Source organism: Talpa europaea (genome assembly GCF_964194135.1).
Source record: "Talpa europaea genome assembly, chromosome: 8".
In the NCBI taxonomy this organism is placed as follows: domain Eukaryota; kingdom Metazoa; phylum Chordata; class Mammalia; order Eulipotyphla; family Talpidae; genus Talpa; species Talpa europaea.
The window spans coordinates 115,283,246-115,309,765 of NC_140075.1; the positions used below are offsets into that span (position 1 = coordinate 115,283,246).

General features: G+C 57.2%; 1 protein-coding gene across 5 annotated transcripts in view; it reads left to right on the plus strand.

Annotated features, from left to right (window-relative positions):
- Window positions 1-11,173: 11,173 nt before the first annotated feature.
- BCL11B (BCL11 transcription factor B) overlaps window positions 11,174-26,520 on the plus strand; it is a gene marked incomplete at both ends in the record, with an annotated part of 84,428 nt that continues 69,081 nt past the window's right edge. For 2 of the 5 annotated variants that reach the window (XM_084239594.1, XM_084239596.1), the window contains 2 exons: window positions 11,174-11,231; window positions 24,154-24,522. In XM_084239594.1, coding sequence (XP_084095720.1) covers window positions 11,174-11,231; window positions 24,154-24,522 — 427 coding nt within the window. The remainder of the gene's footprint in view (window positions 11,232-24,153; window positions 24,523-26,520) is intronic. The other 3 variants (XM_084239595.1, XM_084239597.1, XM_084239598.1) reach the window with 2 other exon arrangements.

Sequence of the window (26,520 nt, forward strand, 5' to 3'; positions counted from 1 at the left end):
TTTATTCTGCTAAAAAAGTCGAAAATGTCAGTCTTCTGTGAAAGCTGCATAAATGAATTATCTCCCCGGATGACAGAAGGTGGGAAGGAGGGGGAAGTACCAAGAGGACATTCTTCATTGTGAGCGTCTGAAAGTCCCCCGCACGGAGCCCGTGGCCGCCACCGCCCCGGGGAGCCCTGGCTTCAGAGACAGCCCTGCGGCCTGGCGGTGGCGCCCAGGCCAGCGAGTCAGGTGGTGGAAGCCACCCAGCGGGGGGGTGGGGGGGAACCAGGCCGCCTCTTACAAGGTCCCCACAACCTCACCCTGCGGCTGCCCTGCTCCCAGGCTCCTAGGCGATGGCTCCCCTGACTCTTGACAAAACCGTATAAAAACGTGGGGTGGAGGCAGGGAAATGAAAGGTCTTTTAAAAGCCCCTCTCCTCGCATCGGCCTTACACAACAGGGGCCGCCCTCTCTGTTTCCTTCCAGTCTTTTTTCCACATCCGGTCTGTTTCTAGTCCTCCCCTTTGAGGACAGTCGCCACAACTTTTAATTTGTCATTTTGAGGGTGGGGGTTGATGAGAAAAGGCATCAATGCCGGAAGGAGGAACTGGGAGCCCTAGAGAAGGAAACCAGGAACAGTGGCCCTGGGTCTGAGATGCTGCCTGGGACACCCGCCCTGCTTTGTTCGGCGCCCCCCCCACCCAGTGTCCCCCGCCCCCGGCAGGTGTATCACGTCACCCGTTAGCTCCTGCTGGCTCGTCCTCCCATCACCTCCCAGCGCGCCCACAGGCAGAGAAGAAAGGGCGGGCTTGGCCTGGGCTTTGAGGAGCTCAGAGCCTACCGGTAGCAACTAGGATGATTTCCTGCAGAGTTCCCGGAGTGGGCCAGCCTCTGCACAGAGTAGGTGTTTTATCTGTGTGAATCCACTTTGTTCTAGCTTGAAGTGAGGTGACACACGCTGGATGTGAACGTCCTCTTGAGCCCAGCACAGGCCTACATGCCAATACCTGTAATGTATGAAATGCCTGCCATGTGCCAGGTCCTGTGCGTGGGCTTTCAGGAGTAACGGGGTGGGGTGGGGGGGGGGCGGGAGGGACCCTGCTTACAGCAGGCCTGGGGTCCTTGAACCTTGATTCTGGCTGGCGTGCATCAGCTCCTGCCTCCCGTAGCCCCCCCCCCCCCCAAGGCTGCTGGAGGATAAACTCAAGTGGGGAGGTACACTCTGTGACACCTCTGTGACACCCTCAGTCTCTTAGTTATTCTGGAATTAAACCAGCAGGCCCGAGGGGCTCCCCTCTCCTCTGGCTGCACTTGGAGCCCATCACTGCTGCAGGGCCCTGTGACACCTCCTGTCCCCGTCATTTGGTGTCAGGGCCAAGTAAACTTTTCCTGGAATTTTCTGTCTCCAGAATAAAAAAGTCTCTTCCACTATCCCCATATTAGGCCTTGCTGCTCCTCTTATTTGCTCTTTCTTCCTCTGGGTCTTGATCCTGACCTTGCCTTTGCCCTTGTAACCCCAACCCTGGTGGCATCTCCAGCTGCACGTGCTGCCGGAGGATGATGTGGCCCTGGCAGAGCCTGGGATACAGCTGCGAGCAGATGGGCCTGGGGGGGTTCTGACCCTGGCGCTCAGCGCCTGGCTTGGGCCTCCTGGAACAAAGGGTCTTCTCGCCCCAGGATTTGAGGAAAGGAACCACCTGACCTCATTGTTAGGCCGCCTCTGAGACCCAGAGGCCCTGAAGGCCTCAGGAGCCCTGTCATGTGTGACCAGGCCCTGCCCCTTCTCCTTGGTCCCCAGACCAGCAGGACACATGGCCAAAACACCTGAGTGCCCTATCACCATAAAATTAGTGTCACTGGCTTCTACTTGACCTTGAATGTTCCTTGGGGCAGGGGCGACGTATTAAATTCAGGTTTGTCTGAACTAGGAACCTGCGTGCTAACCACCAGGCCACACCACCATCTTGGGCCGCGGCACCACACCTTGTGCTGGACACAAACGTGGGCCCCCATCTGGGTGTGTTGTTGAGAGAGTGAGTCAGACCTAAAGTAAACACACACCCAGACCACCCAGCAGTGGGAGCTTCGACACAGCCTGAGCCCCAGGTCTGTGGCCTTGGCTTCCTGCAGTGATGGGATTTTTGCAGGGCAAATGGGGTGCTCTGGATGGAGGCAGCAGGCAGCCCTCATGGCTGGTAGGGAGGAGACCCTTGGTCTGGCCATGGTCTCGGGTCCCTGGCAGGCAGGTTTGGTGGGGGCGGGAGGGCAGCTTCCTCCAAGTTCCATTGTTCTTCAGGGAAACCCCTGCTGGGCCCTGGGAGGGCTGAGACTGCTCTGTGCTCTCTTCTGATGGCTCATGGGCACTTTGCTGGCCCGTGAGGGGCCTCCGGGGATGCACACGTCAGGGGCAGGTGTCACCCACCATCGGCGGTTGGGCACTGCCCATGCACCCGGCAAGGCGGGCCACCTCACCTGGTCTTGGCATGTAGGCCTGTGCTGGGCTCAAGGGGCATTCACATCCAGTGTGCGGCACCTTGTTTCATTTGTGAACAAAGTGGACTTACACGGATAAAGCACCAACTCTGTGCAGAGACTGGCCCACTCTAGGAACACTGCAGGAAAGTATCCTCATTGCTACCCAGACAAGGCGGCGCTACATGGCCATATCCCAGGCGGAGAGGCATTTCCAGGCGTGGTGAAAGTTGCGCTGCAAGACTGGGGTGGGAAGCAGCATCTCGGGGCCACCTGCTCGGCTTGGGAAGAGACTGGGTTTCCTATTGGTTTCTGGGGAGAAATTGCCACCTGGTACGGGCGGTTCAGTTTGGGGGTCTCCCCAAAGCCCCATCTGGGTGTCTGGGAGCTCGCCTGCCTTTGCCCCTTACTTGGGAACTGTAACCCTTAGAGACGAGTAGGAGCAGGGGAATCAGACAATTCAATAAACTCCCAATAAAACGTCCAAAGGCTCTCATCCTTTTTCACTTTCTTTAACTCAATTTATTTTTCATTTTGTGGACAGAGATTTAGTCCGGGTATTAGTTTATGATTTTTGCTGAAGGAATTACTCAACACACACACATATAAAAAGGAAATATTATTTTTATCATTTATTTTGTGCCATGTATACCATAGCAGAAAAAAAGGGAGTGAAATCACTTCAGTACTGCTGTGTTTTTCATTACAAAGTTATTACATATAGAAATTACTCCAAATTATCTGAAATGAATGGAAATTATGAGGTTTAAATTCCCCAGGTTACTGCAGGCACAGCTCTGGAAATTTATTTTGTCATCTTGCTGAACATAATTGCTACAACAAAATTTCTTCCATTTTACAACTGCAGCATAACTTATTTATACCGGTGTAGCTGTAATTTTACATCAATAAGTTGCATGGGAAGGAATACACAGGTGGTAATTGAAAACAATAATTTGTACTGAGGTCCAGGTGGAACGGTTGGCTCAGGAAAAGGCTCCAGCTACTGTCGGCAACAGCTCTGTGTCACGGTGGGCTCTTCCCATCCTGTTAGCCAACACTTGGGAAACCAGTCTCCAGCCCTCCGTCACCCCGGTGGCTGCTGCTGGAGAGTCAGGACTTGTCCAGCGCCAGGGCCCAGGAGTCCCCGTCTCGAGACAGAGGCCCCAGGACACTGTGGGGCCAGAGGGACCCCTGCAGCCTCTGGGAGCTCCTGCTTCTTCCTTCTCACGCTTTCCAACTTGCTGTGGCCCCCCGCATTTAGGTACCCGGAGCTAATTAAGGTGTTTGATAGATTTCAATTGGAGTATGAGTTCTTGCCAGAAACATTGACAATTCGATTCCCCGAACACAACGCAGAGTGTTAAATCCACTAATGCTTTATACATTACTCTGTTCCTTCCCAGCCGGAATGTGCGGTCTGGGTACAATACCGAAACGGTCCCCAAACGGGCCCCTCACTCCTCAGCTCTCTAATTGTTCCTGTTAAGCAGATACAAATAACGAAACTACAGATGCCTGTGCTAAATCCCAACAGCTGACGGATCTACCCATCTGAATGTGGAGGTCCAAATTCAGATTTTAAAAAAACGGAGTGTAAATCTGCCCTGTTTAGTCTGCAGGCTGTTGAGGTGGCCTGGGGATGGGTCAGAGATGGGGGTCTTGGCTCCTATCCAGGATTCCATTTCAGGATGTGATGTGTGTTGGGGGTGGGGGAGGGGGAGGCAAGGAGTGGGGAGAGAAAGTCTTTGTCGAAGGTTCAGATGGGAAATGTTATTGCCACATTCATATTTTAGAAGACATTGTTCTTTCAGCCATACCAAAGGCTTCAAAAATCACAGTGAAATCATTTTTTTAAGGATCCAGATTAAACCAACACCAGAATGCACAGCAATCCTGCACCTCAGTTTTCCCCAGGCGGCATTAATTATCTTTTGTTGTAGCAAATTGTCTGCCTTGTACACTAAGGCAAAAGTGTGTCTTCAAGCAGATGCGACGTTTTAATCTGTGCACGGTGGAGCAACTTCAGTAACTTCCGTGCCCTGGAGCCATATTATTCGATCCCTAATAAGGTGCCTTCCAACTTTGTGGTGGCTGCTGGTGGCCTTGCAACCTTCCCCCTGTCCTGTGAACTACCACAAAAGCCACTGGCATGTTTTCTAGGATATAAACTACCTGTGTTGAATTCACTCGAAAGCAGGCGAGGCTGTTTCTGAAACTACAAAACAACAGATGAGATCTCCCAGAACCTTTTTCCTTTCCAGCGCTGGAAGCATCTCCGCAGCAAGGTGTTGGCTGGTCTTTATTTTTATTTTTTCAGTAAGCATCCCTCTGCAGGCTTCTCATTAGTCCCTGGAGGCTGCGAGCCTGACACACACCTTGCACTCTCCTTCCTGGGTCTTCCTCTCACTCCCCTGTCCACCATGTCCTTTGTGGTGCTGGCATCATAGCACAGGCTGGGTGTTCAGAACCTGGGACTGGGGTAGGGGGTAGTGCTGGCAACTGAGTCAGGCTCCTCTATAACTCCAGCTTGAGCATTCACTGAGTCATCCCCTTTCCCAGACTGACTGCTTAGGGATGGAAACTAATTCATCCTCACAGTCTCATAAAACCCTTGTTAGGAAGCGGGTCGTTACTGGCGCCACCCCGGGCCCTCCTGGTTTCCTACCACCAGATACCTCCTGGTAGCCCCAGGTCTCCAGGACAGCCGCCCACAGCCAAGGTCCCTACTGAGCACCCTCTTCTGAGTGAGTCCCAGCTCTCCCCATCTGAGCATTTGATTCTCATTCTCTCCCTTGTCTATGCTCTAAATAGGTTAGATTGGACGGCACTAGACCTGAATCAAGCTGGGCTGTATGTGTGCATTTTGCTCTTTCAGTTACACAATTTGGAGAGTCAGTGACAAGAGGGAAAGCAGCAGAGAAACCCTTTCTGTACAGCACACACACACACACGCACGCACACACAGCCACTCTGATCTCTGTCTACGTGGGTCTAGGGGTGGGATTTGATGGAATCTGATCATCTCCATGAACAATATTTCTCCCAAGTCCATGACTGGGTGTTGCCAGTCCCTACCAAATTTGAATTGATGACTCAACTAAAGAATTAAAATTAGTAAGGCAAGAAAATTCCAAATGAGGTGAGAAAGCTGTAGAAATAGTTCCAGATCCCCTAGTACTGAGCCATTCAATATCATTTCTGATGACAGGGACAGAGCTAGGAACATTCAATGTGGGTGTGAGTCTCTTTCATATACGGGGAGCTGGGTAAGTAATTTTTAGGGAAAATAATACATGAATCAGGAACAGCGGATTTGGTTTAACCCCTTGCAGGCTGCAGCTATCAAGGCAGCAGGCTATGGTACCTCTTGTCCACCCTGGAGTCTACTATGCCCCCTGTAGTTAGGAGCAAGAGTAGGAAATCCACGAGTCTGTCAAGTCCAAGTCCACCTTGTAGAAACAAACCAGGTGCAATTGAAGGCACTTTCAGCAAAAGCAGTGCTGCTGAGTTCAGGCCTTGGAAAGAATCGACCCAGCCACTCGGGAAGGCAAGTTTTCGGCTCCTGCTTTTGCTCTCAGGCGACCCTGCAGCCCGCCTCCAAATCCAGCAAAGCCTTTATTGAGTGCTCGTGAGACATAGAAAGTTGATGTAATTTTCAGAAATGATATACAGTAATTCTGGAGGACATGTCAGTAAGCCCAAAAGGCCTTATTTGTCTCTTATGCTTCTGGATTTGACTAGAGATTCTAGAACTGTGTGGAAGGAGGTGGGAGCCTTATTAATATGTGCATGCATGCAATTGTGTAGACCTTCGTTGGGTTTACTTGAAAGCTAAGCTCATCCACAGGTCAGATTGGTGCATTTTATTTATCCTCATCTTCAGTCAACAGCTTTTACAGATCCTGAGGACTAGAAATTAGCACACACAAATTGCCTTGGAATTTGCCCTTCGCCTGTGAATATGAAAAGATTCACTTTCTCTTTGCACAGATTTTTTTTTCCTGTAGGCACCAGAAATGAAGCCCAAGTAGTCTGATAAGAGGTGTTGTTGAGTTTTGTAGCAAATAACTTTGCTACAAAGTTATTTGACTACATTTTGGAGCCATGTTAAAGCAACACCTACAAATGAAATGATTTTCTTTCTGCAGAAACAATGGGCGTTGCCATTTCTACTCACTCTACTTATCTCCATTCTTTCCAGATTTTTGCAAAGATATAAAATATAACAGCTCAGAGGGCAAAGATAACATTGCAGAATCTCAAATAGAGCGCCCCCTCTGCTAAGAGCCAAGCACTGAGAGAGGTGCAAGGTATCTTAAAGAGGGGGAGAGGGTCATGTGTCTGTTTAGTCAGCCCTCCTCCTGCTCCCCTGGGTGTGTCTCATGCAGCACACAGGGAATCAGAGCCCCACACAAGGTTAGTGCAAATGCCTCTGATTTGATGAGCTGATATACTTTCCGAACTATTCCTCTATAAAGAAATTTACAGCCAGAAGATGGGGATCTGCTGGGGAGGTCTGGGAAGCTAGACAAAGAGGAACAGAGAAATATTTGTAAGTTCAAAAAAACTTTTGACATCTGCTTTTTCCCCCTGAAGGATGTGCAGAAATGTGGCATTTGTTCCATCTGATTCCAGGCTGCATAAAGCTCCAGTCCTGGATGCAGCACACAGTAGGTCTGCAGCGAGTGCTGGTGACAGGAGTCTAAAGCACCCAACCAAGGTTTCAGCACTATCATTGTCCCTTTTAGAGTTTAGCATGTTAAGCATCAACCCTACACACCTTTTTGGGGAGCACCTTCCATCTTTGGGGGACTAGAGTCACTTCAATTCTGAGCAAAGGCTTGGTGGATCAAGCCCATGGAGGGGGGCGTGTGCAGTGACCTCCTTAGGGTACTGGGTACCATGTCATTCAGGGGTCCTGAGGAAGGGATGGGGACAGGGCCATGACCCAAACTCGGCCCCCCCACCCACCGCAGCCCGTTGTCTGGGCCTGGAGAGAGTGGAGACCGGCGTGGGCCCGCCGCCCCACCCGACCGGTCCAGGGCGAGGTCAAGGCCGCGGAGAGGCAGCTATTGATCCGGCTTGGAACGCGAGACAGGGAGCGCAGCAAGACTAAAGGGGGAGCTGTGAGACCAGACATTAACAGCTTTCAGCGCTAATGATGCCCGTGCCAGACGGGCAGAGGGAAAAAGAGGAGACTGGAGCGGCAGCTGGGATCGCTCGCGGCCTGCGCCCGGCGGGAGGTGGAGGAGGAGGAGCAGGAGGGCGCAGGGGCCAGCGCAGGGCTGGGCAGGGCAGGGCGGCCTCTCCCCGGCCGCCGCGAGGTGGAGCGCGCCGGCGGGCGGCGGCGTGTCCGGCCCTGCGCCCGCGCGCCCGCGCGCCCCTCTTCCCGCCGTCGGGGCAGCGCGGGGCCAATGAGGAAGTGCGCCCCGGGTCAGCGGCGGCCCCCCGCCCGCTGCCCGCGACTTCCTGCCGGGGTGGGGCGGGGTGGCGGGGTGGCGGGGTGGCGGGGTGCCCCCTTTCAGACCCCGCCGCCCTGCGCTCGCGGCTTGGCAGCTGCAGCTGGGGCCCCGGTGTGCCGAGCGCTCCGAGGGGGCCGCCTTTCTGGAAGGGGGGCGGCTCAGTCCCCCCGCCCCCGCCCCCGCCCCGCGGCAGGCCTTGACCCCCATCGTGGCCGCCAATCCCGGGAGGGTCCAGCGTCGGGATTTGGGGGCCAGAGCGCAGGCGGCGCCGGGCGGCGGGCGCTGGTGGCGATGCGAGCGCAGACCCGCCCGCGCGCTGTGTGACCTTGGGCGGGACGCTGACCCTCTCTGGGCTTCTCCCGGCACAGCGCTCGGAAGAGGGCGCGCTGTCCTGCCAACTTCAGAGGCCGGGCCAGTTAGAACGACGTGTTTTTGGTTTTCTTAAGTTTATCAAAGGTGCGTGTGGGTTTTTTTTTTTTTTTTTTTTAATTTAGACCACTTTCCTGGAAGGATTTTCGCGGTGGGGCGGGAAGGCTGGAGAGAGGGAGGCGGCGCTTCCAGACTTCGGACCACGTGGAGGTGGGGTGTGGGCGGGGAGTGGGCAGTTGCGCGCCGTCCGGTGGGGACGGGAAGGTGCCAACTCCCGCCCCCCGCCCTCCTGGGTCTCCCCCGGCGAGCCCGACCCTGCAGCCCACAGTCCGCAAGACGGCATGCTGGGGCGCATTTTATTGTTATTTGGGGGGGGGGGGTGAGGTGGGCCCGGAGCTCTTTCTCTGCTAGCTCCTGGGCGCAGAGCACTGTTAAGTTGTTGGTGCCATCGCCCCACCCAAGACCTTGGGGGCGAACAAAAGCCCCGCGTGCCCCCCAAGGAAAAGGCTCCTAGGGAGGCGGCGCGCCCGCCCGGAGGCGGCTCGGCTCAGCCACTGCTGGGCGCAGCCGCCAGAGCCGGGCCTGGGGGCGGGGTGGGTTGGGCGCAGCCGGGCGCAGCGGCGAAGCCCGGCCCGCAGCCAGGCCCCGACCCGCCCTGGCCGCCTCCGACCCAGACCAGAGAAACCTCGAGAAGGAAGAGGGTCCGTGGCGTGGCGCGCCCATCCCGGGGACCAGGTCATCAAAAATAGGCCAGTTTGGCGAAGGCAAGGGAAGTGGGGGGCTGTCCACGCGAACCTCGGCCTGGCCTTGTCCCGGGGCCACGGACAGGTCCCCACAACTCCTCTGTCCTCGCCCGCTGACAAGGCAGCTGTGTCCTTCCCTGTCTGACGAGCCGTTTCAAGTCCTGCCCAGAGCGGAGGAGCCCTGGGGGGTGTGGGGGTGGCAGGCGCTACTTCCAGGGTGCAGTCATTGCCGGGGGAGGGCAGGAACTGGGGGACCTGACAGGGTCACCCACACGTGTGTCTCCAGAGAGCTGACCATGCCGACCGCTGGTCAGGGAGCCTCTCCCACGTGGCGCTGGCCTGGTCCCTACCCTCAGCCTCCGGGGGGCCCTGGAGTAAGGGGGTGGGCCATGTCTGATCCTGAGGCGCTCAGGGGGGGCGAGCTGGAAGGAGCCACAGATTTGGGTGCACCGGGATGGGACTCAAACAAGGTCTCCCGTTCCCCTTCCACCCGAACTGTTGCTAATTCTCACTTCTCTTAGTATGTCAAATGTTTTCTGCTTGGCTTTCCCGGAGTTTGTAATATCAGGATTTACATGGAGACACTTTTTGGAAGTTTAACTCCAATCCCTCCTGGCCCCCATCAAACAAAAATAAAAGCAACCAGGCTACTTTTCCAGGGAGCTGAATTAATTGGCCTTTGCCTAGACCCACGCGGACCCCATCCCCTTTCCACAGGCCCCTGCGCGCCCCCCACACCCCCAGAGCTCTCCAGTGGGTGGGTGGGGACTTGCCTGGTTCAACTTACTTCCCTCCCCCACCTCTCCAGGGGTCCTGCTCCCAGGAGGGGAGGAGGGATGGAGAGCATTTTCTTTTATTTAAAAATACCCTGCCCACCTCCTCTCCCCCCACCTCCCCTCCCCGGCGTGGCCAGCGCTTGGGAACCGGAGCGCACAAAAACGCTGCTTGCACGTGTGTCCGGCCGGACTGCGGGTGTGCGCACGGGCGAGTGTGTGTGTGTGTGTGTGTGTGTGTGAGTGTGCGCGCGCGCGCGAGGGTGTCTCTCTGTGTGTGCTTTCTTGTTCTCTTCCAGGGTACAATGTTAAAAAGCCACCGCTAGTCGCCCCCAGTGCTCCGACTCTCTGGGTCTTTTTGTCTCTAGTGCAGATTAAACGTCACGTCCGCACTTGAACTTGAATTTTATCCCATTGTACAGAGGCAGCCCCAGCCATAGAGAGACCGAGAGCTCCCAGAGAACCCGGACTCCGCCATCTTCACGTTGCAATCTATAGCTCCCGTCCGCGTCCGCACCGACCCAGGCGCACTGGGCGAGCCGCCCCTCGGCCCAGCTCCCCCCGGGCCCGCGGCGCCAGGGGAGCGCTGGGGAGCGCTCGCGGGGACCCGGCTGCCCTGCGGCCGGCGCCAGCCTGCCAGGTGAACTGGGAAGCAGCCGCTCCTGGAGTCCCCCCAGAGCCTCGGCAGGGTCAGTCTCCGAGGAAAAAGCAGGCAGCCCGCAGAAAACCCAGAAACAACCGAACCGGGGCAGTTTTCCATTGCTTTGGGTTTTTTGAGGGGGCGGGGTGAAGGGGGTACGAGACTAGTCCCCAAGTTTTCTTTGCTTTTTTTTTTCTTTTTATTTTTTTATTTGTTTGCATTTTTTCCTGCCCACCCCCCTCTCCTGATCGAAGTGCGCGCTCCACCTTACCAGACCCCGAAAGAAAGTGTCAGGAGCCGGTGCAAAATCCAGTTTAAGTTCAAGAAGACATTGGGAAGTCCAGGAGGCCGAGCAGCCCGAAGAAGTGCAAGCGCTTTTTTTCCTTCAAAAGAATATATTTTTAAAGAAACCAGCCAGTCGGCGGCCAGCAGCAGCAGCAGCAGATTTTTTTTGCCTCTTTCTCCGATTTTAGCTCGAGAGGCTTTTCTCTTTCTCTTCCTTTTCTTTTTGCAAACAAAACAAAAAGCAGCCTAGAAGAAACACCAAAATAAAGAAGAAGAGGAGGAGGAAGAGCGGGCAAGAGAGGAAGGGGGAAAAAAAACACCCAGCTCCGCGCCAGCCGGGGCAGAGCAGCAGGCGCGGCAGCGGCGCGGCGGCGGCTGCACCCCCTCCCCCGGCGCCCCCCATCCGAGCAGCTCTCCGGGCGATGCCAGAATAGATGCCGGGGCAATGTCCCGCCGCAAACAGGGCAACCCGCAGCACTTGTCCCAGAGGGAGCTCATCACCCGTAAGTGTCCGCGGCGCGCGCGGGCCGAGGACGGGCTCCGGGGCCGGGGCGCCGAGCCGGGCGCAGCGGGGCCGGGCGCCGGGGCGGCCCGCGGCCTGGCACCGGCGGGCGGGCGGGCGGCGGGCGGGGGGCGGGCGCGCCGGGAAAGTTTCCCCGCGCCCGGGCCGGGCAGGGCGGTCCGCGCGCTCGGCCGGCGGGCGCGCCCGGGGTCGGGGGCCGGCGGCGCGGGCCCCGGCCGGGAGGGGCGCGCGGGCGGCGGCGTGTGAGCGCGCGGAGCCGCCGGACGCTCGCCCCTCCGAGCGGCGTGTGTGGCGGCGGCGGCGCTGGTGGCGGGGTTTGGAGGGGCGGGGGAGGGGGCCGGGGGAGCGGAGGGGGAGGGGAGCGGGAAGTGGGGAAAAGTTGGCGAGCGCGTGGGTCCGCGCTGACGGCGCGGGCGGAGGCGAGCGGGGCGCGCGCGGGGCCGGGGGAGGCCCGCGGCGAGGGGCGGCGGCCCCGCCGGGTCCCGCTCGCCGCGCCCGGCCGGGCAGGGCGCGCGCCACGCCGGCCCCGGCCTCGGGCCGCCGCTCTCTCCCCCGGCTCTCCCCGCCGGCCGGGCACCCGGGGCAGCCCCCTCCGCGCCCCGCCCGTCCCCGGGGAGGGTCGCGCCGTCTCCCCCCGCTGCGAGGACGGGGACGGCGGGGGTCGGGGCTGGAGCAAGGTCCCCGCGCGGGGAGCAGGGGCTGTCAGCCGGGCGCGCGGCGAGGGGCGCGCTGCAAGAGAGTTTTTTGAAAAAGGCGAGGAAAGCGCCGGGCGAGACCTGCCTGCGCGCCCCGCGCCGGCTGCCCGGCCCGGCCTCCGCGTCCTCCCGGCCCGGCCGCCGAGCTCCGGGGCGCCGGGCTGCGCCGCGCGGGCTCCCCGCGGGCGGCGGGGCGGCGGGGCGGGCGGAGGCGCGCGGGGCTCGGGGCGCGGCGGCCCCAGCGCCCGGGGGGCTCCGCGCGGGCCGCGGGGCGCGGGCCGGCCAGGTGCGGGGCTCGCGGGGACCTCGCCCGGCGCCCCTCGGCCGCGCGGAAGGCGCCTCCCCGGCCGGGGCCGCCGCTTCGCCGCGCGCGAGCCTCTCGCCTCTGCCCGCCGCCGCCGGCCTCCGCCTCGCCGTGCCCGGGCCGCCGCTGCCTTTTTTTTTTTTTTTTTTTAATTGCAGTCGAAATAAAACATCCTCCGGGTGCCGCCGAGACCGCGGGCAGGTCGCGTCTCCGCGGGTCTCCGAGCGCCTCGGCCGGCCGCGGCCGCACCGCCCGCGCGGAGCTGGAGCTGGAGCTGGAGCCGGAGCGGGCTGCGCGCCCGCGGCGGCCGGGGACTGGCTACGCGGCGGCCGAGAGCCGCATATTTATGTTATATTTTAAAAAATTTAAATAAATAAATAAATATATAAAGGGCCTCTCCCCTCCCCTGAAAGCCGAGCTCAGGAGCCATCTGCTCGGAGCCTTTGCTGCTGCCACCTGTCCTTTGTTACAGCAGAGACATTAGTAAGAATTTGTGGATTTATTATTATTTTGGGGGGGCAGGGAAGTAGATATTAAAGTGGGGTTCGCCTTGGGAGAGGAATGTCTTTTTTGGAGGGAGGTAAGAGGACTTCTCCTTTTTGTCTCCCCCACCCGCCCCCCACCACGGTAACATCAGAGAAGACTCACTGGTTGCATTTAAAACAAAATGTGGAGCGGCCAGATTTGAGCCTGGTTTGATCAAGGTCCTTTTCAGCCCTTGACATTTCGCCCTTTGCTAACTGCAGAGGCCGCTGATCCTGCGGTCGGAGCCCCCCCCCCCCCCCCCCCCCCCCCCCCCCCCCCCCGCTTCGGATGGTGGAGTGGCTGTTCCACCGTCTGTGTTGGCGCACATCTCATTCTCCAGGAGACAATTTGCCCCGCAGAGCCTGTGTAAAATTTTGCAAGGGTTGTTTTTGAGGAGGGGGAAGTTGGGGGGATGGGGAGAAGGGGGAGTTGTCGGGGTGCATTGCCAAGCTGGCAGCAGCAAAAGGAGGCAGGAGTGTTTGCAGTTGTGTGTAAGGGGGAAGAGGCAGGTAGGTTTGCATTTATTTTGCTCGCTTCTCTTCTGGCATTCCTGGGACAGCAGGACACAGCCCTGGCCGGAAGCTCTGGTGGCAGCTGGGCGTGGGGGGCCAGGGGTGCCTGGTGCCGTGTCCTTGCATCCTTCATTTGTTCATCTCTCTGTCGGTCTCGCTCAGGGCTGGGGAAGCTGGATGACGCTGAGCAGCGGCTGGAGCGAAAGAGAGAGGTAGAGGAGGAGAGAGCCGGGGAGAGGCGCCGAGGAGACCAGGGGGCAGAGGCTATCCCGCCTGCCCTCCAGGGCCCAGCAGCCCAGGGCACATCCCTGGCTCTGAGCGGGGAGAGCGGTCTGACCAGTTTTCAGACAAGGCGATTTATTATCAAAAAGCAGCTGGCGTTGCTGTCTGTCCTGTGTCACCCAGGAGGTGGAGTGCAGGCAGGGAAGGCAAGAATTGGATGCAGTTTAGGCTGCGTGGCCTGTGGCGGTGCCTTCCACAATGACACTGGGGTCGTGGGTGCAGGGTGCTCGGGAGCCCTGGTGAGCCGGCTGGGTGCTGTCACAGCTGCCCCCCCCCCCCAGGCTCACATTTTAGATTTTAAATGTGAGAGAAATCACCTCATGCCGGCGCATCTTCAGCTGGGTGGCAGCCGGCCGGCCTGGGGAGCAGCCTCAGGTTCTGTCGGGATGATGCAACTTAGGATAACTGATGGTCTGGGGACCACGAAGAGCACACAAATAGCGTGGAGAATCTTGGGGGGCAGTGGAGAAAGGGCACCATAATAAGCTAGTTAAATTTACAGGCAGGGCCAGCCCGAAGGGGACTGAGGAGGTGCAGAAGATGTGGGAGGCAGCTGGGGATGAAAACCTAGGCTTCTGGTTTGTCTCAAAATGTTTGACCCAGATGGATATGGCTTTTCAAACCAGAGGACAGACAGAGCGATTAATAAAAAACAAAACAACACAGTGACAGTGCTGAAGAGGGGACTGGCCAGGCAGAAGCAAGGGCCAGGAGCCCGGGGGAGCAGGCTAGCTCAGAATAGAGGGACAGGATCGCCAGTCCAAGGAGGAGTCTGAGACTTCCGGAAGCAAATAAGATGTCCGTGGCCAGTGACACGGCCCCAGCGAAGGTGGTTTTTTCAGCAACACATCAACAGGTTTCCTTGGAAGATCGGTGATCATCCGTATGATTTCTGATTTTGCAAAACAACCAGGGACCCGAGATTGGACTCGGAAGTGAGAGCGTGTTCCTTCCAGGCTCGCCCTGCCATTAGGTCTTGCTGCTGCTGTGTGTTTTCAAGGCGGCTGTGCTCACAATTATCGTCACTCTCCGGGGTATAGTTTACCTCCAGTTGTTCACATCTCTTTCCAAATTGGAAAGATAAATTTCATAAGATGTGGGCCCCCACCCCACCCTCTCTCCTTTTCCTCCTTTTTTTTTTTTTTGTTTTTTTTGGTGGTTGGTGGGGGTGGTGAAGTTTGTCTCCCTTTGCACAGAAGGGAACCCCATACCATTAGAAGTGTGATATAAGTCAGCTGCTCTGATTCCACAGGAGAATAAAAATGTGTTCATCAAAGGTGTTATGCCAGGCTGATTTTATTCATTTGTAATTCACACCTGAGAGAAAAACAGCCGGGAGCATATTTTAACAACCCCTAATATTTTTTAAAGGGTATTCAGTCCCTCCTCGAGCATTATTATGTACATGTGCATATTTCTGTTCTGAGGGTGGAGGCCGCTCTCTGCCCATGCAGCGGCCTTGGTGATTTTTTTGCCTGGTCTTCGGAATATTTCGTAACAGAGGACGAGTCATTTCTCAAGTGCCCGAGTGAAGGCAGTTGCTTTGGTGAAACCGGCCTAATGTTGGAGGGAGGCCGGGGTCAGAGGCTTGGGTGTGATGCTTTGCCTCTCACCAGCCACCGGCCCGCTGGGGCTTGCTGCTGACCGGAGGGCAGGCGGGCCTGGCATTGGGGCGCAGGGATGGGGATGATGTCTCAGGTGAGGTGGAAGCATGCAAGCCGGTGGGTTTTCAGGAGCATTTTTTCCCTGCGCAGCACAGCCCTCCCTGCCGCCTTCTGGGAGCCGAGCTCTTGGCACTGTCCTACCATTTAGCACACGACTTGCACCAGCATTCCCTTTTTCATTTTTCATCTCCCCGCTCCATCGCTTTGCATTCTCTCTTGCTTGTTGTGATAAAATACTTTCCAAAATAAACTTTGAGTTGAATTGGCTTTGGGAGGCTGGTCGCCTGCACCGCCAGCCTGGCCTGGCGCCGCTAGGCAGCTAGGGGGAGCTCGCTGCCCGTGGCATGGGCGCCCGGTTCCGCCGCGCGAGCACCGCCTGCACCCGCCGCTGCTGCCGCTGACGTTGCTGCAAAATGTCTTAAGTGTGAAGTTGTAATATTGATTTTCCTGCAGAGATTCGAGCAGGACAAAATGAGAATATAAGTTTGAGAAATCTATTTTCAAGTGATGGGCATTGATTTACAAGCCCTCGCTTGGCAGATGAGGGCATTTGTTTTTGAAACAATTAAAATTGTTAGTTTTGAATGGGTGTGTTTTACCCCTTTAGTCTGAGGGTTTGACTTTCTGAAAATTCCATCGGGCGCTTAAGACATTGGTGATGGGTTGGGGGTCCCGGAGCCTGCGGTGTTTGTCTTGGGGGCTGTGTGGCTTTCCCCCTACCCAGGGAATCACTGGCTGGGGTGTGTGTGTGTGGGGGGAGTCTTGTACCTAAATCCGCTCGTGGATGGAAATCCCTTCAGCTCCAATTTCTGTTCTCAATTCCATTTATTAGGTAATGTTCCCACTGTACTAGGGAAATAGCACTATTCCCCAAAGATATAAAATGCCAATTCAAATAAATGTGCAAAACTTTTTCGGGAGGGAGTATGCATTTGCTAGAAGCAGCGTTGCTGATACTTCTCACCCCAAACAGACTCCTTCGTGGAGGGCTTTTAATAGGACCATTTCTCCCTGCAGCGTGGAATTTAGTGCTGGGGAATATGGGTGTTGTTGATGGCAGAATTTCTGGATCTGTAACGTCTTCATTTCCAAGTTCAAGGCATCTGTAGACAGCAGAGTGAACCCTGAGTCTGACGCTTGAGCTCAATATATGGGCAGAAGAGGTTTCTCTGTGCCAGGGAGGAGTGCTTTATTCTAACCTGAAAGAGAAGTAAATTAGGTCAGACAAAAGCCTCGGCTGTCATCGGCTGGAGAAAGCCTTCACTCTCCAGGACAGAGGGGCCGCCAATTTATCTGATGATTTCTCTACTTCATTTAATGTTGGAGTCAGGCCGGTTGTGAGCGTGTTCGGGCAGCGAGCTGATCTGATGTCTCAGGGCCGAAGCGGCCATGTCACCTCCAAGCCCTGGGCTGGGCAGTGGCCTCTGGCCTGTGACAGCCATTCATACAATTCACTTTAGAAATCCCCAGGCCTTTCTGCCTTGGAAGTTGGAGGAGTTTCCCAAGCTGTAAGTAAACGCAGACCACAGACAGCACAATGCATGGAATTATAGCTGTGTGGGGGGGAGGGTGCAGAAGGCTCCCTGGGGCACCTCCCTGCGTCTCCCGTGGCTTCAGGCCCTTCAGCAAGGGCCCTTGGCCGTCCACGGAGGTCCCACCTCCGCTGGACCTCGCAGAGGACCCTGACTTGGTGCTTCCACGGCGGGTGGCCTCTGGGAGGACGAGGGATAGAAGTGCCCTGTGCCGCCGGCCACCAGCATCCACTGGAGGTGGCCTCAGCTGGCAGCACATATGTGTGTTTGTCACGGGGAGGGGTCCAGGAGACCAGAGCCATGGTGTCACCCGGCAGCTCCGAGGGTGGCTTTGTCACTGCGCGGCAATCCCGATTTGCTCACACCATCGGCCTGGACGTCTGTGGGTTCTGTCCCTCTCCCCCGGCTCCCTGTGCCCACAAATCTTCCTTCCTTTACCACTGAGACCCTGAGGTCTGCTCACACTCCCTTCCCTCCTGCTTCTCCACCCCTCCTGCCGCCTCCCTGAGCGGTGGCTTCCCCAGGCAGTCGGGTGCAGCTGGCGGCTATTTGGAGACACTCAGGGCCGAGGGACAAGCTTCTCTCGTCTTCGGCAGGAGTGGTGTGTGTGTGTGAGTGAGTGAGTGAGTGTGTGTGTGTGTGCGTGTGTGCGTGTGTAACAGCATCGCTTTCCTGGCAAAAGCCACACCAGATGGAGGTTTGATAAATGGTGCTGGCCGCACGGGACCTAGTCCGGCGTTCTGACATCTCTGCGCAGGTCTTCCGTAGAGTTGCTGAAATTCGAGAAGTTCGTTCTTTCTTCTTCCGAGGCTGATCATCTGTGGGGTGTGGAATTAGCCAGCCCGAGCTATTTTACTAGAATGAAATCCCAGACCACACAAAATGAAGTAACTTCAAAGTCAAAAGAAAAAAGATCCTGTTTTCCATAACTTTTTTACGACCCCCTTCCACTGAAGTGCGGCGGTGCAAACACGCTGCTGAAATGTTCTGATGCGTCTCCGCTGAAACACACGCAGAATATGACTCAAGAAAGTCGAACGCTGATGTTGCTGGGATTAACACGTGCCTCAGAAGCGGATGGCTGCTGAGAATTTAAAAAAATCAAAACGGGGTCGTGTTTGAATTCTACCTTGGAAGCGAGACGTGGGGCTGCTGGGCTCCCCCTCTGCCATCAGCCCCGGGCAGGCCCCGCCGCAGCTTCTGTCCCACGCCCCGGGTGGAGGGTCCCCTTCCTTTGTGGGGGCTGTCCGGGAGGAGGCACAGCGTCCATGGAGATAGGTCTCTTCATTTGGTCTCAAAAATGGTTTTCTGTCACAGCATCAGGAGCGCTGTTGTGGCTCCGAAGATCGAAAGTATTTGCAGTTTTATAGGATCTTCTAGATGTGTTTGGAAGGCTTTGTGGAGTGGTGGCCTTTTCCCCCCTCCCTTTAACAGCAGTATTCTATTTATCCAGCATAGGTCCCTGTGTTCTCGGGCCACGGGCTTGACTTTTTATGAGTGACTTTCCACCCCTGGACAGGCAGGGTCTGTGCCTGCCCTTGAACACGGGCCTCCTCATTTGGTCTTTTTTTTCCTGCTTTCGGATGTGTGCGGCCTGGCCCCCCGAAGGTGGGGAAGGCGGGGAGGCTGGAGTAAATCTGGAGCACACGTTAGTGTGTTTTTGGAGCTGTTTCCAACATGTCCATGTATCCCGAAGCCAGGCTGCGGGTGTGGGTCACAGGGCCACAGGGTGTGCAGCCAGGGCCCTCCTCACACCTTTGACGTGCCCATTTGGAGTCTCCTGGTGGGTGTGTGTGGTTGAGGCACTCCCTGGCTCAGGACGCCCACCGTCCTGGAGGGCAGGCCGGGCCCAGGCCTTCCCCGACGGCCCAGAAGGTGACCCGGCTCCAGTCGTTTCCACGGGGGGAGCCCGCGTCGCAGCCAAGGTTGTGCGCAGGCAGCCTTTTCTCATCTGCGCCAGATGTCAGAAATCTTGAAATTTCATTTTGAGGCTTGCGCTGCTTGGCGTGGGGCCGGCAGGCCTAGTGGGGTGGCGGCTCCGTGTGTGCCCATCCCTCCGGCCGACTTGAGGACTCTCACGGGGTGCAGGGCTTGGGCAGCTGGGCTGCGACGTCTGGAAGAGGCTGAGCCCTGCTGAAGCCCCCCGCAGAGGGCAGGGGTTCTGGCAGGGGGTTCCCCGGGGATGGGATCCACTTGGGTCCCGGCCCACGCTCCTTCCCAGCCACGGGCCCCAGCCTTGCGGGTTGGGTGGGTAAGGGGCCGGGACCTGGAGGCGTCCTCCGCCTGCGGGGCCGGTGAGGACATCCCTCCTGGCACACGGCTGGCTGACGTTCCCTCTTATCTCCGACTCCTCTGCCCGGCACTTCATTATTCCCTCTGTTCGGAGAACTTCATAAAACCTCTTGTCGTGCCTTTAAGCGTCATCTAGACATAGATTATTTTCTCCACCAAGAATTGATTCCTTCCCTTTCCCATCCACCCCTCTCCCTCCCCCCTCCCACGGTTGTTATTTTCTCTTGGATCCAATAAATTAAAAATTGATGGCAGCTCAGAAAGTGCAGTGCTCCCTCGCCGCGTGTCGGAGGCGAGTCCCAGCCCCTCCCTGGACGCTCCCAGGAGGAGAGCAGAAGATCCCAGGGAAGCCTGCTGGGAAGCGGCTCGCTGCGAGGCGCGGTCTTCTTCGTAGGAAGCAGGTGTCAAAGCTACTGTGGGCTGCAGACCCGGGCGGATGGATGCAGGTCCTTCCTGCAGATGCGCCTGTGCGTCCTGCCAGCGACTGGGGCGTTGGTGGCACAGGATTTTAAGCGCCTGGCGCCCCTCCCCTTCCCCTCCCCCTTCATCACTGAAACAAGAGTTCTGTGCCTGTTTTCCCGGCTTAGCCATTAAAGACAGAGATTTGGATGGCTGGGGGCGGCGCGGGTGGGGGGGCAAGGCCTGTGTGCCGGACATGCTCTGGGACACAGGCAGCCGCCTGGGGCTGGTGTTCCCGCAGGGCAGGTGCGTGGGCACCCTTGTGCGGGGATGCCCAGGCGGCCGGGCCCCTGGAGGCTGGCGGGGGAGGGTCACCGACCAGGTACGGTCCTCTAAGCCTTTGCAGCTGCTGGGGGCACCCGGCTGCCTGGCTGACCCAGTGTTAACAAGGTCTTTTCATTTCTGTCTTCTGCCCCAAATTCCTTCCCAGCATGCTGAGGCACGGGGGAGTTTGTCTTCAGATCAAGTGCTTCCCGGCTACTTAACAACAATGTCCATTATTATTTGTGAGCCCTGGTTTCATTGCTTCTAAATGGGTTTACCAGCTGGGAGGAGGCCCAGGCTTGTACATAAAATGTGGTTTTGTTGTAAAAGAAAATGAACTCTGTGTGTGTGTGTGAGTGAGTGTGTGTGTGTGTAAATATATATTTGACCATGCACTTGAGGCTGTAACATTTCAGGGCCCAACCCGATCCTCCGAGAGCTGACATTTGAGCAAGTTCCCTGCTCGCCCATTCATTTTCTCCTGAGGAGCAGGCATGTCAGCACGCTCTCCACTTTCCTCGGCTGATGAGAGTGGGAGTCGCGCTGTGTTCAGGGCCACCGGACCCTTGGGGAGCCTTTTGCGAAAGCAGATGGTCTCAGAGGAGACACACACCTTTGTCTGTGCTGAAGGCCCGAGCCTGCGGAGCGCGTCCAGGCTGGGGTGGGCCTGGTGGTGGAGGAAGGACTGTTTTGTTTTTTTGTGTCGCGGCTCCTTCCTGGGGGTTCTCTTGTCTCTGGGAGGCAGTTGGGACCTGTCTGCTCTTACAGCTGAGGTTGCGTCTCCCAGCCTGGTCCCCGGCTGTGCACAGCAGGGAGGCTCTGGGTGGCCGAGGCCGAAGGACCGGCCCAGGACAGTCCTTCGGTACCCAGAGGGCCAGGTACCGAGGTGCCCTGGTCTGAGCTGGGCAAAGTGGCGCTTTCTTTTATTTCTTCCATCATCGATACAGTTCTAAGAAGGGACACACACACGTACCCCACACGCCCCAGTCGGTATCCGCCTGCCAGCGGAAATGAAACCACAGCCCGTCTTTGGGGGTGTCTCCAAGGGCCTCAAGCGTGAGCTCTCAGACTCAGCAAGCTGCCTGGGGCCACCTGCTCGCTTTGACCCAAAAATTTGACAGTTTTGGGGTTTGGGGTGACTCGGCTGCCTGAACGTTGGGGGTGACGTGACCGCCTTCCTGGGAAGTGTCGTGGGCAGCAGGCCCAAGCCCAAGCCCAGAGCCCCACACCCAGGGGGTGGGGAGAGGAAACCCTCCTCTTTGGAGTTGGGTGAACCCCCCCACCCCCAGTCATCTTAAGGAGTTTTACTTTCAACACTGACAGTGGGAGGGGAGGAGAGTTTTGTTTGCTTCTCACCCTCCCTGCCTCCCTCAAGAGTCAGCAAGTTGGGGCCTGGGTCAGGGAGGTGGAGAGCCTGGTGGGGGGCTTTCTGGGGGCTCCAGAGGGCCTGGCTGCCCAGGACCTTGGCTGTGAGGGCCTGGAGGCAGAACTCAGAATTGCAGCCCAGTGAACCGCCTGGGATACTTTCAAACTCAATTACTGGCGCTCACAACAAGGGCAGGAGGAAAGTGAAAAGGCAGAGGTTGCCAAATAAAGGAAAGAATACCAGATGTTACCAAAAAAAAAAAAAAAAAGGCAAAAAAGTGCTGTTCCTGAATCCTCCGCAGAGATGGAAGGGTGGGGGCCTCTCACAGGCATCTGTGACCTTTGCTAATTTTTAAATTAGTCTGTGTTTCTTTTGAGTTTGAAAGTGAATTTGAAATGATGTAGCCCCAGACCTGCTAGCAGAGGGAGATGAGCTTGCTTCCTGGAACTCCTGCCCAGGAGCCGCGAGGGAGTGAATGAAAGAGCAGAAGGAAACAGGAGGATGTTGAAGGACAGACACAGCCCCCGCCCTGGGTGGGGGGGGGGGTCCTGTTGGGAGCTGGGTGGGTTTGCTGCTGTTTGCTTTGCACCCAGAGAGGCAATGGCTGCCAGGCCTGCCCAGGGTGGCACCTCCCTGGCACCGGGGCCCGCCACCCTCCTGCCAGAGCTCGCCCTGCGGCCTTTGAATTCTCCATTTCATTTTGCCCCCACCCTTTTTTTTTTTTTTAACTTTTCAGTTCATTTCCTTTCTCTCTCTCTCTCTCTCTCTCTCTCTCTCTCTCTCTCTCTCAACAAAACAATATTTTGACATCTTCCTCCTATTTATTAGTGTTCCTTTTCTAGAAATGGTGCACAATACATAGTTATATTTCTAAAGAACTGTTTTCACAGCCCTCTCCTTTGGCTCTGGAATTATGTATATGTAATTGGTAATTAAAGGTGCGAGCTTTTCAATATAAACAGTATTGCTCAATGTTAGATCATTAAAGGGAAAAGAGGCACCGAATAATTACCTTTTACATTCTGACAAGCCATTCACAGGCACCCCCCCCCACACACACACACACCGTTGGGCATGAGGGTTGTGATTACATTTTAACCATAGCAAAGCATCTTTTCATAAAATAAATTGGTAAATTAATTATGGAGCATTGTCTTCAAAACTCCTTTTTAAGTAAACTCGATTTCTTTTTAAAGTGTAATTAATGGTTTCTGGGGCTGGTTTTGTGAGAACGGTTTCCCGTACCTTATAGGATTTTGCTTTGTGAGAGGGATGCAGAGGCCAGGCTTGGCTTCCTCCTCTGCAGGGTCTTTGGCCACGGCTGGGGCGCGTCTACTCCTGACTTGTGGGGGGCCCCCCTCTCCCCTTGTGCACGGATGGATGTCGGGCGGCCCACCCCCTTCCCAGCAAGCCCTGCGGGCACCCCGCCCTGCACAGGCACCCCTCAGACCTGTTCTGTGTCCACACTGGGCTCTCACACGACTCAGGCCCTGGAGGAACTTGTGTTCAGAAATGACAGTGATTTGTGTGTCGGATGGAAGTTGCCACAGAATTTTTTCCTTAAATTATCTGTTCTTTGGCTCCAGCCCGTCAATAACTTCACTGCCACGGAATGTGCTTCCTCCTCCGTTGCTTCTCGGCTCTTCTGTGGTTTTCACAGCCCTTTGCTAAATACCACACAGCTGAAAAATGTACCTGCCTGCTCGGGTGTCCGGTCCTTGGCTGCCCCTCGCCTGGGGAAGGCCCTGCTACGGGCCCTCTCTCCAGGGCGGACCTTTGCTCTGCAAACATTCTACCCTGGCTTGCTGCGGCCGAGGGAACAAGACGTCGCCGCCACCGTGCAGTCCCCTAGTCATCACACTTCCCCTGCCCGGTCTCCCAGTCTTTCCTGAGGGGGTCCCTGCTTTTTAAGGCATTTATGGGCTTCAAAATATTTGTATCCTGTGCCCTTTACCCCAAAATAAATACTATAAACAAGTGAGGGCGATCTGTGGCTGCTGCAGGAGTATAAGCGCGCGGCCCCCGGGAATGCGGTGTCAGCTGCCGGTGCTTGGGGACTCAAAAGAATTCTTTCCTTTCCTCTTTCTGGAGTGAACATAAAATCAACCACCAGACAGGGCAGTGGGGGACTCTGCAGAGAAGGGCAGTGGGACCAGCGCGGGGGTAGCAGGAAGGCAGCCCCTTTCCACCCAGCCCCGCACCCTGGCCTGCCCCGCACCCTGGCCTGCCCCGCCTGCTCCTGGGCCCACCCTCACGTTGCTTTACCAGCCTCTGGGCTCCCTTCTCCCCAGGACGCCCTCTGCGGGGCAGGACCCTTAGCCTCTGGGTTTCTGTTTTCTCCTGTGGTGCCCCAGGCCTCAGGTGGAGGATGAGGGAGGAGGGCATGAGCCGAGGCTGTGACTGGAAGGTGAAAGGGAAGGGAGGAGAGCCCGGCCTGGGCTGGGTGAGTGCTCTGGCTCTGGCTCTGGCTCTGGCTCTGGCTCTGCCTCCCACTGCAGGCTCCTCTGCCCGCTGGGGTCTTCGCACAGCGCAGCAGCAGCAGCAGCAGTAGCAGCGGCCTGATGTGGCCTGATATGGCTCCCGGGTTGCTCAGCGTGGGCCGCGGAGGGGCTGCCCAGCGCTCCCAGCTGGTTCTCAGACGTGGCAAAGCTTGAGAGACGTGAGGCCGTCTGGAGTCTCAGGACAGTGTCTCCTGTGAGGCCGGCACATGTGGACATGCGTGTGCAGCTCGGCTGGGGAGGCACTGGCAGGAAATAAGCTAGAAAGCAGAAATCCGCCCTGCGGGAGCCACCCCCAGGGAGCCTCGACGTGGCTTCCTGAGCCTCAGTTTACCCGCCAGGGAGGTGAACCCGCGCCTCTGGGCACCCCGGGCAGGACTCGGTGACTGGCCCCCCACAGTGGCGGGGCCTGCCTCTTGGTGGGGAAGGGTTGGAAGGAACCGTGGGTGCTTGTGACTGCCTAAGCCCACCTCTGTCTTCTCTGCCCCCCTTGTCCTTTCTCTCTCCAGCAGAGGCTGACCCCGTGGAGGCCGCCATCCTCGAGGAAGATGAGGGGCTGGAGATAGAGGAGCCCAGCGGCCTGGGGCTGATGGTGGGTGGCCCCGACCCTGACCTGCTCACCTGTGGACAGTGTCAGATGAACTTCCCCCTGGGGGACATCCTGGTTTTCATAGAGCACAAGAAGAAGCAGTGTGGCGGCAGCTTGGGTGCCTGCTATGACAAAGGCCTGGACAAGGGCAGTCCGCCGCCCTCCTCGCGCTCCGAGCTCAGGAAAGTGTCCGAGCCCGTGGAGATCGGGATCCAGGTCACCCCCGACGAAGACGACCACCTGCTGTCGCCCACGAAAGGCATCTGCCCCAAGCAGGAGAACACTGCAGGTATGGTCCTCTGCTCACGCTGGCCGCTGTGAGGCCACCGCCCGGGGCCTGCCCTCCATCCGAGGGTGATGGTGCTGGGAGGGCCAGGGGCTGCCAGCCGGGCCTAGTGTCCAGGCGGCTCTGAGGAGGCCTGTGCGGCCCGCTGTTGCTCCACTCAGCAGAACGCTGTCTCAGGGCCTAACCTGCTGGCGCCGGGTTCAGGGTGAAACTCGGAAGTCCGCTCGGCCCTCCCTGGTGTCGCTGACTTGGGGCAGAGCGTCTTGGGCTGGAATCTGTGCTTCGCCTTGGCCCAACTGGTCAGTTTCCCCCTCTGTGAATGGAGCTCTGGAAACCTGTCTGTGAGGCTGTGGGAGAGGCTGTGTGTGGACCGTGCTGGCAGGTGCTCAGGGACCCCAGCTCCCTCTCTAGCCTCAGGGTCCCATCTGTGAAAGGAGGGTGAGGACCCCGACCCCAGAGGCCCTGTCTGACATTGCCGAGCCTCCTGGTAGGTCTGGGATGGGACTTGTGGGGACTTGGTGCGTGTGGTGCCCATCGGGGAGATGGCAGTGCCCGGTGGCATGCCCACCCAGCCCGTGTCCTGGGCAGCTGGTGCTTTCCACCCGCAGGCAGGGCCCTCTGCCCCAGGCCTGGACGTGTGTTCTCCAGCTAGGTCTGCTCACCACCTGAGTTTGCCTCAAGTCCCTCTCCGCGGGCCGAGACTGGGGTCCGGAGCCTCCTCTGGGGAGCCCGCTCTCTGCAGACTGAGCTGACAGCTTCTGCTTCGTTCTTTGGAGCTCGGAAGGGTGGGCCCTGGTTGGCCTGTGTTCCCTAGAAGCGGCAGCCTGTCTGGCTGCGAGACTGGAGTTCGAGTCCTGTTGGTTGACTTGGGACAAGCTGCTTCCTGGGTCCATGCCTTGGTTTCCCTGTGTGTCAAAAGGGAATAATAATGGCAGGACTGGTGTGAGGTGAAATGAACAGCGCTCCATAAATGCTATGCCAGTGGAAATTTGCTGTGGCGCTGCAGCCTGTAAGGAGCTAGCCTGCTGGGGAAACGGGTGCCTCCGCCTCCACTTGCCTGGTCACAGAAGAAGCAGGCACGCAGCGGGACTCAGGTGTTGTCAGCCCCACAGACTCGGCCTCACTTTGCCCATCTGTCAAATGGGACTAATGAGATCTCTCTCGCATGCAGAGAACGTGGAGAGATGTGGGCTCGTGCTTGACCAAGCTAGTCTGGGGGATCCCTTGGTGCCAGACTGGCCGGGGGGCCCCAGCCTGGGACCCGTCATAATGTCCATGGGCCTGCAGACAAGTGCCCTGCGTCCAGGCCGCCGTCGGAAGCCCCAGCACCTCTGATACCTCGCAGGTGTGAGGTGGCTCAGGTGTGAGGGCTGGCGCCTCCCTGTCCTCAGGGTCCTCACCCTTTTCTTTTCTTTGCCCTGCACTGGAGGAATCGTTTTCAGCAGAATGGGGCTGGCCTTTCAGGGATGGCTTCTGCCTCTATTTAAGTTTCAATGGAAGGGCTCTCAGCTTCCCCCACAAACCCTGCAAACCAGCATTCCACGTTGGAGGTGTTTCCCAAGGAGAGGCTAAGGATCTTCGTGGGTAGGTTGGCTTAAGAAAGCGCCTCGATGTGATTTCAGGAAAGGCAAGGTTAATCTCCATGGCAGCTTTGTCCTCATCCTCCCACCCCCTCCTTTTGGGGGGCCTCTAATGCTACAGCAGCCTACAGTCTATTTATTTTATGTGTGACGAAAGATATTCCTGGCCTTTTCTGTTCAGCGACAGGGCGAATGGATTTCTTCGTTCTGGAAGAAATATGTAAAATAATCCCTTGGAAGTCTAAAGAGATATGTTTGTTCAAAGCATTTAAAATGTTATTTTAATCAAAGGCACAAAACAGTCTCCATGCTGTGTCAGCCGAAGACGGCCATTCCATTTTAACACCAGCCTGGTTCTTCCTGGCCTCCTTGTCTTTTTTCCCCTCCCCTACTTGGGCACTAACTTTTCTTTCCTTTTATT